Raw genomic sequence first — 15,397 nt, 5'->3', positions numbered from 1 at the left:
TTATAGAATCATACATCTGTAGTGCTGGAAGGGACGCATTGCGTCATCTAGGTCAACCACCAGCAATGCAGGAATCACACCTAAAAATCCCTAACAGGTTGCCATTAAACTTCTGATGAAAAACTTCAAATGAAGGCGGTCCCACTACCTTCTGAGCTAATCCATTCCAATGCTGATCAGCTCTAGCCCTCAGCAAGTTATTCCTAATGTATAGTCTGAATCTCCTTACTTATCATTTGAATCCCTTGATTCAAGTCCTACCCTCTGAAGTAGCAGGAAAAAAGCTTGCTCCATCTCCCATGTGACAGCCCTTTATATATTTGAAGATGGCTACTATATCACCTCACTGTTCTCTTCTCTAAGCTAAACATATACAACTGCATCAATGATTCCTCATAAGGCTTGGTTTCCAGACCCTTGATCAGACTGACCTACATCCTCTGCACAGATTCCAGCTTATCAATATCCTACTTAATTTGTGACACCCAGAACTGGACACAGTCCTACTGGTCAGGTCTGGTTTAGATAAAATGGAGTGAAACTGTTACTTCTCTTGATCTGGACCCTATAATTCTGTTGATTCAGCCTAGAATAGCATTAGGAGTGCAGATCTCCAGCCAACCAGTGTGTAGTAAAATGAAAATGGAAGGGGAAATGTGCAAAAAATTAATATATTAGTGAAAACAATATAGAAATGTATTATATTAGAACAAATGGGTTCTAATCATGTGTATATTAGTCAAAACACCATGCAAAGTAAAAGTGTTTATTAGGAAAATTTCACACAAAAGTGCTGGTGAATTTTAATGAGCAATTCCCTGCTGTCCCCAAGAACCACATATAACTACAGAATTGTGGAGAGCTGATTTATGACTGGAAAAGTGACAAAATGTCAGAAGCTAAAGTTGGCAGATTCTCCCTTCCTTATGAATGACCCACAAATTCAAGAGATTTCTTCTCATAGGTTTTTGACAAAGTCGATAATCCTGTCCATTAATTCAGTTGCAGCGGGGACTGTGAAGACACCTGCGTCAAAGAGGTTTAGCACCCCATGAAACCCGTTCTCAACATGGAACCAGCTGACTTTCACCCCATTGTCCTCCATACGTTTCTTGTACAGCAGTGCGTCATCTCGTAATACATCGTACTCGAGGCTCACAATTAGGGTTTCAGGAAGCTTCTGGATGACAGAGTCCTCAGCAAAAAGGCAAGAAAAATCATCTTCTAATGTCTCTGATAATTGCCTATAGACTTCAGGTTCATAAGGAGCAAGTGGGACTTGTTTGTAGCCTCTTGCCTTAAATCTCTCTGGAATGTTGTCTGGACTCACCCACTTCCCATATTTCAGCCTCATTGAATCTGGCACATGAGAGCCCTTCAGGAGCTGCCCTGCCAAAGAAGTGTCTTTTCCAATATACTTCATTCCAAAGTAAGCAACATTTTCCCGGAACATGGGGGGCATTGAACTGTTCTGCTGATAGGAAGGCGTGTTGAGGTCCATAGCCTGGGAAGTCCCATAGATCAGCACTTGAGCCCGTAGTTTTGGAAGGTCTGATCTATCCACCAGTTTCTGGGCAACAACAGTAGCATAATTGCCCCCCGCACTGTCCCCACCAACGATGATCTTGGAAGGATCCACCCCATGGGAAGTTGCATTTTGAATTAAGTGTATGGTAGCAGCAAGGCAGTCCTTGTACTGAGCGGGAGGAAGATGCTCAGGAGACAGGCGGTAGCTGCAGAATAAAACAGAAGCAAAGAGGTAAGCTTCCAGAAACTTTTCCCAACACATTCATGATCACATAAGGACACCAGAAGGGCCTGCTAGATCAGGCTCATGGCCATCTAGTACAGCATCCTGTTTTCAACAGGTCCAAGCAGCTTCCTATGAGGCACCTGCAAGCAGGGCCCAAGCACAAGGCCCTCTTCCCGCCTGTGGCTTCCAGAAACTGGTCTTCAGCAGCACTCCTGCAAGTATCCATGAATAGCCCTCCAAATTCTTGCTCAGGCATTGCTATATACAGTGGTACCTCAGGTTAAGTACTTAATTCGCTCCGGAGGTCCGTTCTTAACCTGAAACTGTTCTTAACCTGAAGCACCACTTTAGCTAATGGGGCCTCCTGCTGCTACTGTGCCACCGGAGCACGATTTCTGTTCTCATCCTGAAGCAAAGTTCTTAACCCGAGGTACTATTTCTGGGTTAGCGGAGTCTGTAACCTGAAGCGTATGTAACCCGAGGTACCACTGTATGTGGGAATTGCAACCCAACTAGGATGTACACCCAGGGCTATTTTTCTAGAAAAAGAAGTCCAGAAATATGGTCAGAAATCTCCATGAATCATGAACACCTCCCTCATTCTCTTAGAATGGCAATGGTGCCCACCTGAGAGGTGCCAGAATCCACCTGAGTGGTGCTGGAACTGAGTTCCTGTGAGTTCCCCCTGAAAAATAGCCCTGTGTACACCCTATCTGCAGATGGTTAACCTTTGAACTCATGCAGAATCCTCTTCAACAGGGATTACCTCAGGTCAGGGACAAATTCCAGGCAGGTAAGATCAAGGGATGAGGGCACAAGACAGGGTGCGTGATGTGGAAGTTAGACACTAACTAGACTCCCATTTGCAGGGTATGTGGAAGGCAGCCCTGAGTGCTTTGACCCTTTTATTAGTTCTCTTTTTCCTTCTATAAAAACTACACAAGACATACTCTTTTAACAATTAAATAACATATACCTTTTACTTCCAGACCCTCCAAATGTTCCTCTTTTCCAGGGACATCCCTGATTTAGAGAAGCTTTCCCGGTTTCCACCTGGGACACCAGTTAATGGTGGTTGCTCCCCACTGCCCTCACATATTTATGAGGCAAAAAACCTGGCAATGTCCCTAGTGTGGTCTGGGGAGCTCACTGCATCCTGCTGTGCCACTTTAGCCCATGTCTGCCAACTTGAAAGACAGAAAGGGTGTGACCCGGGAGTGTGTCCCTGCCATGGCTGAGCCTCCGTTTTGGGCATGATTTGTGGTTGGTTCCTCCTCAATTTGGAGTATTGATTAAAGGCAATTTGGAGTATTGATTAGAGGCAATTTGGAATATTGATTAGAGGCACTCCTGGACCGACATATGATAATGGGCTGCAATCAATCAGTTGCCGAAAGAATGGAGCTTGGCTCTTTGAAGGTATCTGAATGTTTTTTTCCTGAAGCTTGAAAACCCACACAACAGCCAAGAAAGGAAGCGGGAGGACAAGGTGCTTTGTGCTTTCATATGGTTTCTAAATTGTCTTCTTTTTCTCGTCCTCCCCTGTAAAATGAAAGAGACGTGCGTAGCCTTGGCTCTGTTATTCTGTCTGTCACCTTGGAAAAGAGGGGGGAGGCTTTTGATTTATGCTTAACAGGAATTTAACATGGGTTTTTTTTTATGCCCTCCCACCTCAACCGAGGTTGAATGGACTTTATTTAAAATTATATTTGGATTGGACCAGGAGTGTGAGGGAACCGTGTGGAGCAAGGAGAATGAATGGCTGCTGAATAGATCTGACAAGAGACTGAACTTGAGAAAATACTTTGTCTTTAACTGTTGATCCACGCGATGGTCACCTCCAGACTGGATTATTGTAACTCGCTCTATGTGGGGATGCCCTCAAGACTGACCCAGAAACTCCAGAAGGTGCAGAATGCCATGGCGAGACTCCTTATGGGGTCCTCGCTGCGAGATCACATTCACCCGGTGTTATACCAGCTGCACTGGCTCCCGGTGGAGTATAGGATCAGGTTTAAGGTGCTGGTTTTAACCTTCAAAGCCCTATACGGCCTAGGACCCTCGTACCTACAGGACCACCTCTCCTGGTATGTCCCACAGAGGAACTTACGGTCTTCAAGCAAAAACATCTTGAAGGTCCCAGGCCACAGAGAGGTTAGGCTGGCTTCAACCAGAGCCAGGGCTTTTTTGGCTGTAGCTCCGATCTGGTGGAATGCTCTGTCACAAGAGACTAGGGCCCTGCAAGACTTGACATCTTTCTGCAGGGCCTGCAAGACAGAGCTGTTCCACCAGGCCTTTGGCAAGGGCACAGCCTGACTCCCTCCTTTGGCAATCCTCACAGAACTTCTAGCCCTATGGTTGCCATTAATTTGATTGGAATTAATTTTATAATGAAAGATTTTAGAAAGTTTTATCATTTTACTGTTGTTAGCCGCTCTGAACCCGGCTTCAGCTGGGGAGGGCAGGATATAAATAAAATTTATTATTATTATTATTGTTTGCCGAGAAAGAACTCCAGAGCGGAATGTTAATGGCAGATTAACATTGTTTAAGATTAAGATTGTTTATGTACTCTGTGAGTTATTTAGGCTGCAGCCAGTATGCTAGTTGGTGAACAGTGAAAGGAATGGAATGTGACCTCGTACCACCCAGATAAGCTGGCAAAGAACAGAACAAAGGAAGATAGTAATTAATTCTCTCAGCTCACCAGGTCTGAAACAACAATGTAAAAGAAGGACTACACACATGAAATGGATTATATACCATATTTTTCGCTCTATAACACGCACCAGACCATAACACGCACATAGTTTTTAGAGGAGGAAAACAAGAAAAAAAATATTCTAAATGAAACAGTGGATGTATGATTTTTGTGGTTCATGCTGTGGCCACAGACCGGTGATCTGACAGTGAGTTTGGAGTAGCCCAATGCAAAAATCCTGAGGATCCATGTGGATCCATGCTTTGTAACCACGTTTTTGCACCACTGTGACCCTAGGCAACAGTGGGTGCGTGATTTTTTTGGTGCAAGATGTAGCCATGGACATGCTATGTGATCTGATGGTGAATTTGGGGTGACCCAATGCAAAAATCCTGAGGATCCATGTGGATCCGTGCTTTGTCACCACGTTTTAAATGGGGAGGGAAGGAAAAACACAGAAGGGACAAGAAGCACAAGAGGGGTGTGCGAAGAAGCAGCTGGCTAAGAATGCAGGGGAGGAGTTTAACAGGGTGGGAGGGAGGAAAGGAAGGCAAAAGTCCCCCCCCAAGCTAGCCCCCCCCTCTCTCTCCCACCTGCATGTGTTTCGGCTGCCTGCGAGTCCCTAGAGCACGGAGAGGAGGAGGTGGTGGGCTGGAGCCTGCACGCAGTGTGACTAGGAAAGAATTAGAAGGAAGGACTCGATCCTTTCCTTAACCCTCTGCTTGCCAGGAGGGCAGGGGATTCCCTGCTCTTTGTTGAGTTTGAGCAAACGCAGCAACAGAAGCGGGTGGGCAGTAAGACCCTGAGGCAGAATGCAGGAAAGCAGCAGCTTCTGCCTTCCCTCCGCCCGACCGCCCAATCTGATTTTTGCCTATTTTTGCCCCTGTGCTCCAGCGAGTCAGCTCCAGGGACCACATATTCGCTCAATAACACGCACAGACATTTCCCCTTACTTTTTAGGAGAAAAAATCTGCGTGTTATAGAGCGAAATTTACGGTATTTATAAGATGTAACAGAGGCACTGTTTGTAAGGAGGAAAAACCAGTCAGCTGCAAGGATGTACTAACGTCTAGTGAAGGATGACAACCGAATATTAAACAAGAGAAGATGCAGCTATGGGGAGGAATGATCAACACATGTTTGCAACAGGAGCGAGAAACCTGATTTTAAGAAATTGTATTAAATTTAAGGAATTTTGTCTGATTTGTAATAATTTGGAAAATTAATTTTAAAATATTTTTTTTAAAAAAATAGAGCGGCTGTCCTGGTTTCTGATTTGATCTTGTAAAGTGCTGCTTTCCCTTAGGACATCCATACTTTCATTGGATAAATGTTGGAGGTTTTGGAGTTACCCAACTCCTGAGCTATCTGAAGGCAGTCCTGTATAGGAAAGGTTTTATTATATTTTGTATATGTTGGAAGCTGCCCAGAGTGGCTGGGGTAACCCAGTAAGATGTGTGGGGTATAAAAAATAAAATCATCATTATGGAATGGGATGTCCCTATTTTCATCAGAGAAATGTTGGAGGGTATGTACTTAGTGCACTTGCAGTTGCAGCTAAAATATACAATGCAGGTGAATGTTTCTTAAATTGCTCATTCATTTTAGAGCTTCTCCTGGAGCTGGAATGGGGTTAGTTTAACCTTTGGTTAACTGAATTACTGTGTCCCGAAATGATGCACACCTAAAAAGTATGTCACATAGATTAAACTGTTACAGAGTAACTAACCCTGAGGCAGACAGCAGAACAACAGTTCAGCTGCTCTCACGCAAAAGACTGTTAATAGCTGTCACTGCCGTACCAACTGCCATAACTGTCATAACTGCTACAGGGTGTATGATGTCAGAGAATTCTACAGTTTTTGCAATTAACCCTTTACATATATATGAATTTGGGATGCTAGCATCCCAGAAAAGAAGGGTGTGGTCTGGGTAGGGGAGGAAGAGTGTGTGAATCCTGCCCTTCTAATGCTGATGGATCACCAAAAGCTGATTGACACAGTAAAAGGTCATAAAATACCACTAACAATAATTTTAAAAAACCAAAACACAAGAGAGCACAGATAAAACAATGCTCTGGAGGCAGGCGGTAGGCGGTGAATAAAACAGAAGCAGAGTTTTAAGCTTCCAGGATCTTTTCCAAACACATCCATGAGCACATAGGATTCCAAGAAGAGCCTGCTGGATCAGTTATAGCAGATACAATGCAGGTGAAAGTCAGCTGGATCATGCCCTTAAAAAACTGACTTTTCCAGCTAGCAAAAGGGAAGCAGAACCCTTCAGGATTGGATCCAGGTGGTGCAATAGCATTTGCACTTGCAACTTTCCCTCCCACTTCTGTTTAGATGCAGGGGCATGACCTCTCATTTACCTGTTCCTTCCTGACTCTAAGTTTAATGAGAGATTTAGTTGCCATACGTCCAGAATTTCCCAGGCACATCCATAATACAGCAATGTCCAGGCACAAATCAGAAACAATGTCGGGGGAAATCCGGACATATGGCAGTCCATGTCAGCAGTGCCGTTTCTGCCATTTCCCCATAAAAATAACTCAACAACTTTTCTGTCCGGATTTTCCCTGTTTGAAATATGGCAACTCTATAAAAGCCCTAACTGAACATTATTAGCCCCATCTCTGAATTGATTGTAGGCTGGATCTGGGTTGGGTGGTCTCCAAGTTGAGGCTGATCTGGAGGCCCTGGTTAGCGGTGCTGTGCAAGGCCTTATGCCCAGCTCATAGTCTCCCCACAGAAGTGAGCATTTTCATGTCTTAGGTGCACGAAGCTCTGATTTGCAATCACAGAACAGAATGTTGATTGCTTCCGGCTTCCTCTTCCGGTCTGCCTCAATGGAGGCAGCTCCCACAACAGCAGGAGATCGTTGGTGAAGAAGCAAACATGGATGATTGAGAGTAATTATTCTTGCAAATTCCCCCCCCCCCCAGGGACAGGGGGGAATGGGCTTCACTTGCAGTTTGTCTCGGTACCTGGCTCTCGCTCCAGCATGGAAAGTGGGAGGCAGGGAGGCGCTGAGTGCAAAAGCACTTCACGTGCCAATAACCCTCCTATGCCGCCATTACGAAGCAGAGGCTCTTCTGTTAATTAGAGTTTAATTTTGACTGTTAATTACAGTTTAATGTACAGACACATGCTAGAAGAGATGAGATCATACACTGCAGAATTGAAGCAGCTGCAAGTTCATTAAGGTTTGAACTTGAAAGAAGACTTCATTCAGTATAAAAGATGGTGGGAGGAGGGGAGCCTACGGCTTCTTTAGATAAAGTTTTATTCTATACATTTATGATTTGGCAGTTCTCCTTTGAAATGCCAGTTCAAATTAGGGATGTACAGATGAAGACGGTGAAAACTGGATAGCAGCTATGGAATATAGCATCAAATGGGGGGGAGCTAGGGGCGCGTTGGAAGATGGCCGACAATACCATCTCTCCGGCTCACACGAGGTAATTAAGAGGCTGATATGGGAGTATGCAGCCTCCCTTGTTACCCCAAGGGAATGGTGAACACTGCCTCGCCTGCGGTTGCCATAAATCACCCCCGAGTTCGAAATTAGGGGATGAAGGCACAAGGCGCACAGCACTCGTGTGGGACGGCTCTCTCAGACGCTGTCTCTGATCATGTGGCCTGGTTGCAGGAGCTCAAAATAAACAATTAGAGAGAAGCAAATGCACAGTGAAGAACGGGAGTTAAGACTGCTAATTGGAGTGACCTCTGTGAAGTGGAGCGACGGGCTGGATTCAACAATATATTAAGAAGAAGACACATCAAAGGATCGGTATGTCGGAACGGGATGGAATGGGGGGGAGCTTTTCTCTTTTTTACCTTATGTGATTACCTAACAATCCTCCCCCCAAGAAGAATCATTGCAATTACTGATTATAAGCGGGCTGATTAAGATCTGTGTGGAAATGAATTACTATTCAAAGACTTGGCTTGTGGAATATCTGGAAAGGAATGAAAGGCCTTTGGAATGATGCAGTTATAAAAAGAGACTCGTTAGGAAGCAGGCCTGGCTGCAGGATTTATGATCGAGGGGGAGGAGACCTTGGTTTGTTATTATATCGGACTGTGAGTTTGACCGGGCAGAACCCCCGAAGAAGAATGAGGAGAGAGTGCAGGCCTGCAAGGATTAACGGACAGACTTTAACAATGTTTTGTACGGAAGTGTTGAAATGGTGTCTGTCTGTTTGAATATGGCTCTTGGAGGAATGGAAAATCCACACAGGTCATAACATCGTTTGTTTTTAACCCGCTTGTGGAGACTATCAGAGGTCACAAAGAAAGGAATATATGATAACAACAAGAAGATGAGGAAAACAATAAAGAGAAGATTGGACAGAACTGTGAATATTATTTGGACAGAACTGTGAATATTAAAGCAGCAGCAAGAGAGATGTTTGGATCCCTTTCTGAGCTCGAAGCATGGGTACCCCCAACAAAAATTTAAAAATTTGGTTTTGTAATTTGTAATTAATGTGATTTGATTGGTTTGTTAATAAAAATTATATTAAAAAAAGGAATATAGCATCAAATGGAACTTTGTGTGTAAAACAAAACAAAAAAGGAAAAAAGGGAGGGAAGCTCTATTTTGCAAAATGTTTGTGATGGAAACTTACAGCTGACTCTTCCCTATTCTTTATTATCCTCAGACTGAACTGAATAATGCTAAAAGGACTGGGAATTTAATTACATTGGAAGTGTAATCGCTTAACTTCGGCTGAACGGAGGGATGAGAGGAATCTGTGAGCTTGCCAAGGAGTTGATAAGGTTCATTACTGAGTTATTTGAAGTTCAACAGCTTACTCTCCTTCCAAGGATGAGAGAAAAATGGCGAAAACAGGATATTTATTGGGACAGTGTGATGTTTGCAGCTGCTGCTAAAGTTGCAAAACAATGAAGCACAGGATGGAGCAATGGAGAACTTCTCAAACAACAATGGGACACTAGCTCTGCCCAAGGCATGATGGAGAACAGCAACAACTGGCAAAAGATAGACATAATATTTTGCAAGGACAGAAAGAAACATTACAGACAGAACAATTGCAGCACACAGGAAGAACAAGTATAGTGTTTGAATGCTTCACCTGTAGTTTATAAATAATTTAATGTGTCAATACAAATGGAAGTCATTAATTCTAGCACACAGGAGGGTACCTAAATTGTATAATTTGGCATCTGAATGATTGGTATTACTAATTGCATTATAATTTGGCATTGTTATAATAGGGTATTATTGGATTATTGTAACTGAAAACTAATAAAAATTAATGTTGACAGCTTTCACGGGGAGCCTTTTTCTCCTGCAAAGAATATGGCAAGGGATGCCATCAAAATAAAGCAACATGCTGGGTGCAAAGCGCACGCGCGCGCACACACACACACACACACACACACACATTTTCCATTTGAAAGGATACGTGGTTGCATTTACTTACCCAACAGACACAACCACTGAATCAGTCTCCTTGGCAATTTTGCTGCAGACATCTTGGTAGCAGTCTAGCAAAATGAGAGGGAAAATTTAAATAGGGAGGTAATTATCTGCTGCCTCCAGTCTTGCCTTTAAAAGCACATTTTTGAACAGCAGTCTTCCGATATATAATGTATTTGTACATGCAATTTTTACTAAAATAAACCTTTTTATGCACATGTGCACATCACACAGCTCATGTACTGCACTGTAAGAATCAGTCTCCTTGGTGATTTTGCTGCAGACATCTTGGTTGGACGCTCAAAAGTTGGAAGGGAAATTCTAAATATGGAGCTCTTTCGCATTGTAAGCTTCAGAGACTGGTTCTGGGTTCACAAATGGATTTGCAAAAGGCAAATTAAATAGGTTCACCTATAAAAGCAAACTCAATCCAATTACAAACAGATAAATCCTAGCCTTAAGAGATTTGGGGTTACCCAGCCAATGGTTTGCAAGCTTTCATTTAATTCACATGTTATCATCGATATGCATAGATGCAAACTTAGGTCCATTTTCAGAAACGGGGGGAGGGGACTTGTTATCATAACCCCCCAAATGCCCACCTCAAAAAACATTTCTCCAATCAGCATGGTCAATGGTCCAGGATCATGGCTCTTGCATTTCAGGAAGCAAGCTCTGCGAGGGGCACAGTTGTCTCCCACCACCACCACAATATCAATGTCTCTAATAATGGCAAGCTCTCCTGAGTCCCCACTTGATTCTAGTCTTCCTTCCTCCTGAAGTTATAGGTAAAAAAAGTAAAGGAACCCTGGACAGTTAAGTCCAGTCAAATGTGACTATGGGGTGTGGCGCTCATCTCGCTTCAGGCTGAGGGAAATGGTGTTTGTCCACGGACAGCTTTACGGGTCATGTCACCAGCATGACTAAAACCACTTCTGGTGCAATGGGATTACTAGGTTGCTACTTTACAAGCTGCTGCAATGCAATGTCACTGTGATCTGTAGCCAAGAGTATCAGTATTAATTGCTAACTTGTGAAATAGCATTTGGTCTTGCAAATGAAAGCTGGTGCAAGTGCAGTTTGTTGATTTGTTGACTTATTTAGCATAGTGGGTGGGGTGGTTGTGGAGTGGGGTGAGGTGAGGTGAGGGATTGGGTCAGGTGTAAATGAAGGGGTGGCCAGGGGAGGGAGGGTGGCTGGGCTGGTAAACAGAGCGATCAGGAGCAGCAATTATTATATGCTGTATTGGCCCAAATATAAGCCGCACTTTCTTTCCAGATTCCGACTGTGAAAACTTAAAGTGTGGCTTAAATTCAAGACCTTACGAAAAATCCTTAATAGAGATGTGGGGTCTGGGAAGCCATGATAACAAGAGCCTCCATTTGTTTGTTTCTTCCTGTTGACCTAAGTCAGCATAGGTAAAGGTAAAGGGACCTCTGACCATTAGGTCCGGTCGTGACTGACTCTGGGGTTGCGGCGCTCATCTCGCTTTATTGGCCGAGGGAGCCGGCGTACAGCTTCCGGGTCATGTGGCCAGCATGACCAAGCCACTTCTGGTGAAACAGAGCAGCACACAGAAACACCGTTTACCTTCACCCATTTATCTACTTGCACTTTGGCGTACTTTTGAACTGCTAGGTTGGCAGGAGCAGGGACCGAGCAACAGGAGCTCACCCTGTTGCGGGGATTCGAACCGCAGACCTTCTGATTGGCAAGCCCTAGGCACTGTGGTTTAACAGACAGTGCCACCCACGGCATATATGCATATAAATAAAAATAATCCAAAGCACACGTGTGCCCCTTGTCCCTTCAGGAACTACCACCAACATTCTTGTATCTCAGCTCAGCAAACCTCTCTTACATTGATATCTTAAACACTTCTACCCAGAAAGGAAATTCCAGCTAAACATTAGGAACACATTTCTGATGGTACAAGTTTTTCAACAGGGAACGGACTCCCTTGGAAGGTGGCAGGGCTTCTTCATCTGTGATTCCTTCATTGCAGGGTGTTGGTCTACATGACCCCTTGGGATCCCTCCTAACTCTCCTATTCCACGATTCTACATGGGCTTATTTGAGTTCAATGGGGCTTGCCTCTAGATAAGTGTTCACGGGCTGACAGCCTTAATCTCTTACCGATGCTTCCAATCATCCCAGCTCCTCCATGAAAGAACATAAATCCTTTCCTTGGGTCAGCAGATGGTGCTTTGGGCTGATAAACCCTCACAGGAACCCCGTCAAAATGCAGATCTTTGGCAGAGAGGCTGGGATCCACTCTTGGATTCCAGAAAATCTGGAGGAAGCGGATAAAGGCAACCTGTCTGCAGATACCCAGCAGTTCAAGACACTTCCCCTGTTGGGCAAAGGAACAGTCTCATGAAAATAGTGCCCGCATTTGCATCCTATTCACAGGGGGTGGTATCCAAATAAGTCCTATTTAAAGTAGACCCATGGAAATGAATGAGCCCATGTTAGCCAAGTCCATTAATTTCAATCGGTCTGCTTAGAATGGGACTATCATTAGAGGCAGCCCTGGGTCACAATAAGCGATCCAATGGTTTGGCTTGATGTCGAAACCCAAAAGCTTTCCTAAATCATTCTTTGTTTGGCCACCCCAACCCAAACACCAGTCAAGGTGCAGAGTCAAAAGAAGCTTTGGAGAAACATTCCACAATCTGCTTGCTTGCCTATGAGACCATATGTGCTTTCCTGAAGAAACCATGATGTAAACAAACCATATTATTAGTGTGAATAATATATTTCTCTCTATGTGTGTCCCTCTACAGGTTAAAAATAAAGCCCTTGTTAAATTTGATAATATCTTCATCCATCATCATCATCAAGTACAGTAAACTCATTGATTTTCCTCATTTCATGCTCTATTGTGCAGTATGTATATGAATTACTGAAATATATAAACTATTATTATTAAATAAATAAATTTGTATACCGGCCTTCATACAAAGATCAAAGGGTGGTTTGCAGAATAAAAATACTAGATAAAAACACAAAATACATAATAAAAAGAAGTGCAAAGCAAACCAATAACACCTTTAAAAGATATAGAAGTGGTATATATAAAATATATAGAAAACAAAAACATCCCTCCCTCAAACACATTTAAAAGGACTTGAAATGTTTTTGCCTGACACCTAAAGATGTATTAAAGATTGCTAATAAGAATAAGAATAATTACATTTCTTAATCACCTTAATCACATAAGAACCTCTTGCTTCACCTGTTGCTCATCCAGCCCCCAACTTACCATAATGGCAAGTTTTGAAATGTTAAAATGACTGTAAAACTATTGAAATGTATATAACTGAAAATCATAAAAAAATAAAGATGTTTCTTCTTCTTCTCATCAGCATCATCAGAATCATTTCTTAATCACCTTTCACATAAGATCATAAGAATAACCTGCTGCATCACATAATGGCTCAACAAGTCCCCAACTTACCACAATGACCACCATAATGACAGTGCAGTGAATGACCCGAAGCTTTAATGGATTGTCAAATCCAGATGGGATTTTACTCCTGGAAAGATGATAATAAATTGTAAAGGAGAGAAGCAACAGGAAAAGAATCCCTATAACTCCAATCACCCCAAACAGGAGGCCCAGAAGAAGCTCCATTTCATTGTTCCAAAGAGTGCAAGGGAAACATTGAGTCTACACTGGAAGTATTTCTACTGTGTGGCTCCACCAGAGGTATCTACGCTGCTAAATAGGCTGTAGACCGGTTAATTAAGTAATTCCCAATTAGCACACATACTCCCATGCAGATATTTCATCCATAGGAAGATCAACAGCAATTTCATGGCTCTTGGCAATGGTGCCATGTGTGATGTTCTACTCAGGAATGTCACGTCCGGCCACTGATCAATCCAGTTCCATAGTATCTGTCCCAGAGCTCTTTGGCTTTACATACCGGGTGTTCATTGCCTGAAGTTCACAACATCCCCAGCCAGCTTAAGCTTGTAGTCAGGAATGGTGGGAGTTCTTGTCCGAGGTGGAAGAGGACTTGTGTGCACTGCCTGGCCCAAGATTTCCAAGGCTTGTCCCATTCCTATACAGAGACCTCAGGGATGGAACTTAAGCCCTTGCATATTCAAAGCATAGGCTCTTCTTCTGAGGTACGGGCCTCATAGCTAAATGCAAGTCCGTGTTGAGATGAAGTTTTCATTAAAACGTTTTCAGGAAAGATTTTCTTGGGTTACAAAAGCACATACATCACCTCCGTTTTCTGATAATAATATCCTTTTTACAGATCGGTTATATTCAATGTGAGCCTTAATCTTGTATACGGTATAAGGTTGGGGGAGAAGAGAAGTGCGGAGGAAGAGTAGGGGAAGAGGGAGTAGTAAACTTTCATTCTTCTACATACTGTATGTGCCATGTTTTTTGTATCAGTGTCGTTTCATCATTTCATACATTAGTTTTCTTTTTTACCGTTTTTATTTGATTTTTCAAATATACAGGTACAACAAAACCAAATACATTTCATTTCTTTTATTAGTTTTCATTGACATTGAGAGAGGTTGGGTGAGGCATTCACAAAGTAAAGGAAGGATTGAACTCTGATTAATAAGAATACACACAGAGGCTTGAACCAAGAAGACTCTGGGAAGGGTGCGTATAATAATCTCTGTCTCCCTCCACCCCTCGGCCCAGGTCGTTTTATTCACAAAATAACTTTTTACAGAGTGTACGTAAGAACCAATCAGATTTCTTCTGAGCATTTCAACACACCCCACGTGGGGACAAAGTTAGATCAAAAGAAATTTTTTTAACTACAAAGACTACTCTGAGCATGCATACATAATCTGAGAGTAATTAAAAGAGGACTAGAGAAACACCAAACAGAAGTAAACAAGAGAGGATGGAAGGATGGCAAGGAGATAGACATCTTTATCACCTTCCTGTGAAACTATTTCCAGGCCCTAAGATCAACATCCTGAGATTAACATATTGGGAAAGCTACATCAAAAGAAGCTTGCCCACTATTTTTGATGGCCCAGGATACATGCCTGGCTAAGCAACTGGCAGTGTACGTGACTGGTCAAGAAAGAGAAATGGAACAGGAATGCAGAGGTGTGGATTGATCAAGAATCATATCAAAATAGTTTAAACCCAGTCAACGCAATGCTTTCATTGCTGACACAGATGGCTTACTCTATATTTGTTATAATTCCTCATAGCAATCCCACCTGATCACTACAGTTGGGGGGCCTAGGGCATGGTAGGTTGCCTTCAGTTGACTGCCGTAAGTTTTGTGGCCACTGAGACCACATAATACCAGTCCTGAAAGACCTACATTGGCTCCCAGTACATTTCCGGGCACAATTCAAAGTGTTGGTGCTGACCTTTAAAGCCCTAAACAGCCTCGGCCCAGTATATCTGAAGGAGCGTCTCCACCCCCATCATTCTGCCTGGACACTGAGGTCCCGCACTGAAGGCCTTCTGGCGGTTCCCTCACTGCAAGAAGCAAAGT

The 15,397-nt window shown here is 43.2% G+C and overlaps 1 protein-coding gene across 1 annotated transcript; it reads right to left on the bottom strand.

The window, feature by feature from the left end:
* Positions 1-752: 752 nt before the first annotated feature.
* On the bottom strand, positions 753-13,611 carry LOC310850788 (arylacetamide deacetylase-like 4). Its single transcript, XM_083752738.1, has 4 exons — positions 13,363-13,611; positions 12,039-12,255; positions 9,907-9,970; positions 753-1,733 (listed from the first exon to the last, which is right to left on the bottom strand). Exons 1-4 carry the CDS (start codon positions 13,537-13,539, stop codon positions 959-961), a joined length of 1,233 nt encoding a protein of 410 aa, XP_083608864.1. The 5' UTR covers positions 13,540-13,611; the 3' UTR covers positions 753-958.
* Positions 13,612-15,397: the final 1,786 nt, after the last annotated feature.

This window comes from Podarcis gaigeae (assembly GCF_964106915.1).
Source record: "Podarcis gaigeae genome assembly, chromosome: 8".
Lineage (NCBI taxonomy): Eukaryota > Metazoa > Chordata > Lepidosauria > Squamata > Lacertidae > Podarcis > Podarcis gaigeae.
Note: the sequence above shows the minus strand (reverse complement) of the source record. Positions and strands in the feature narration are given on the sequence as shown.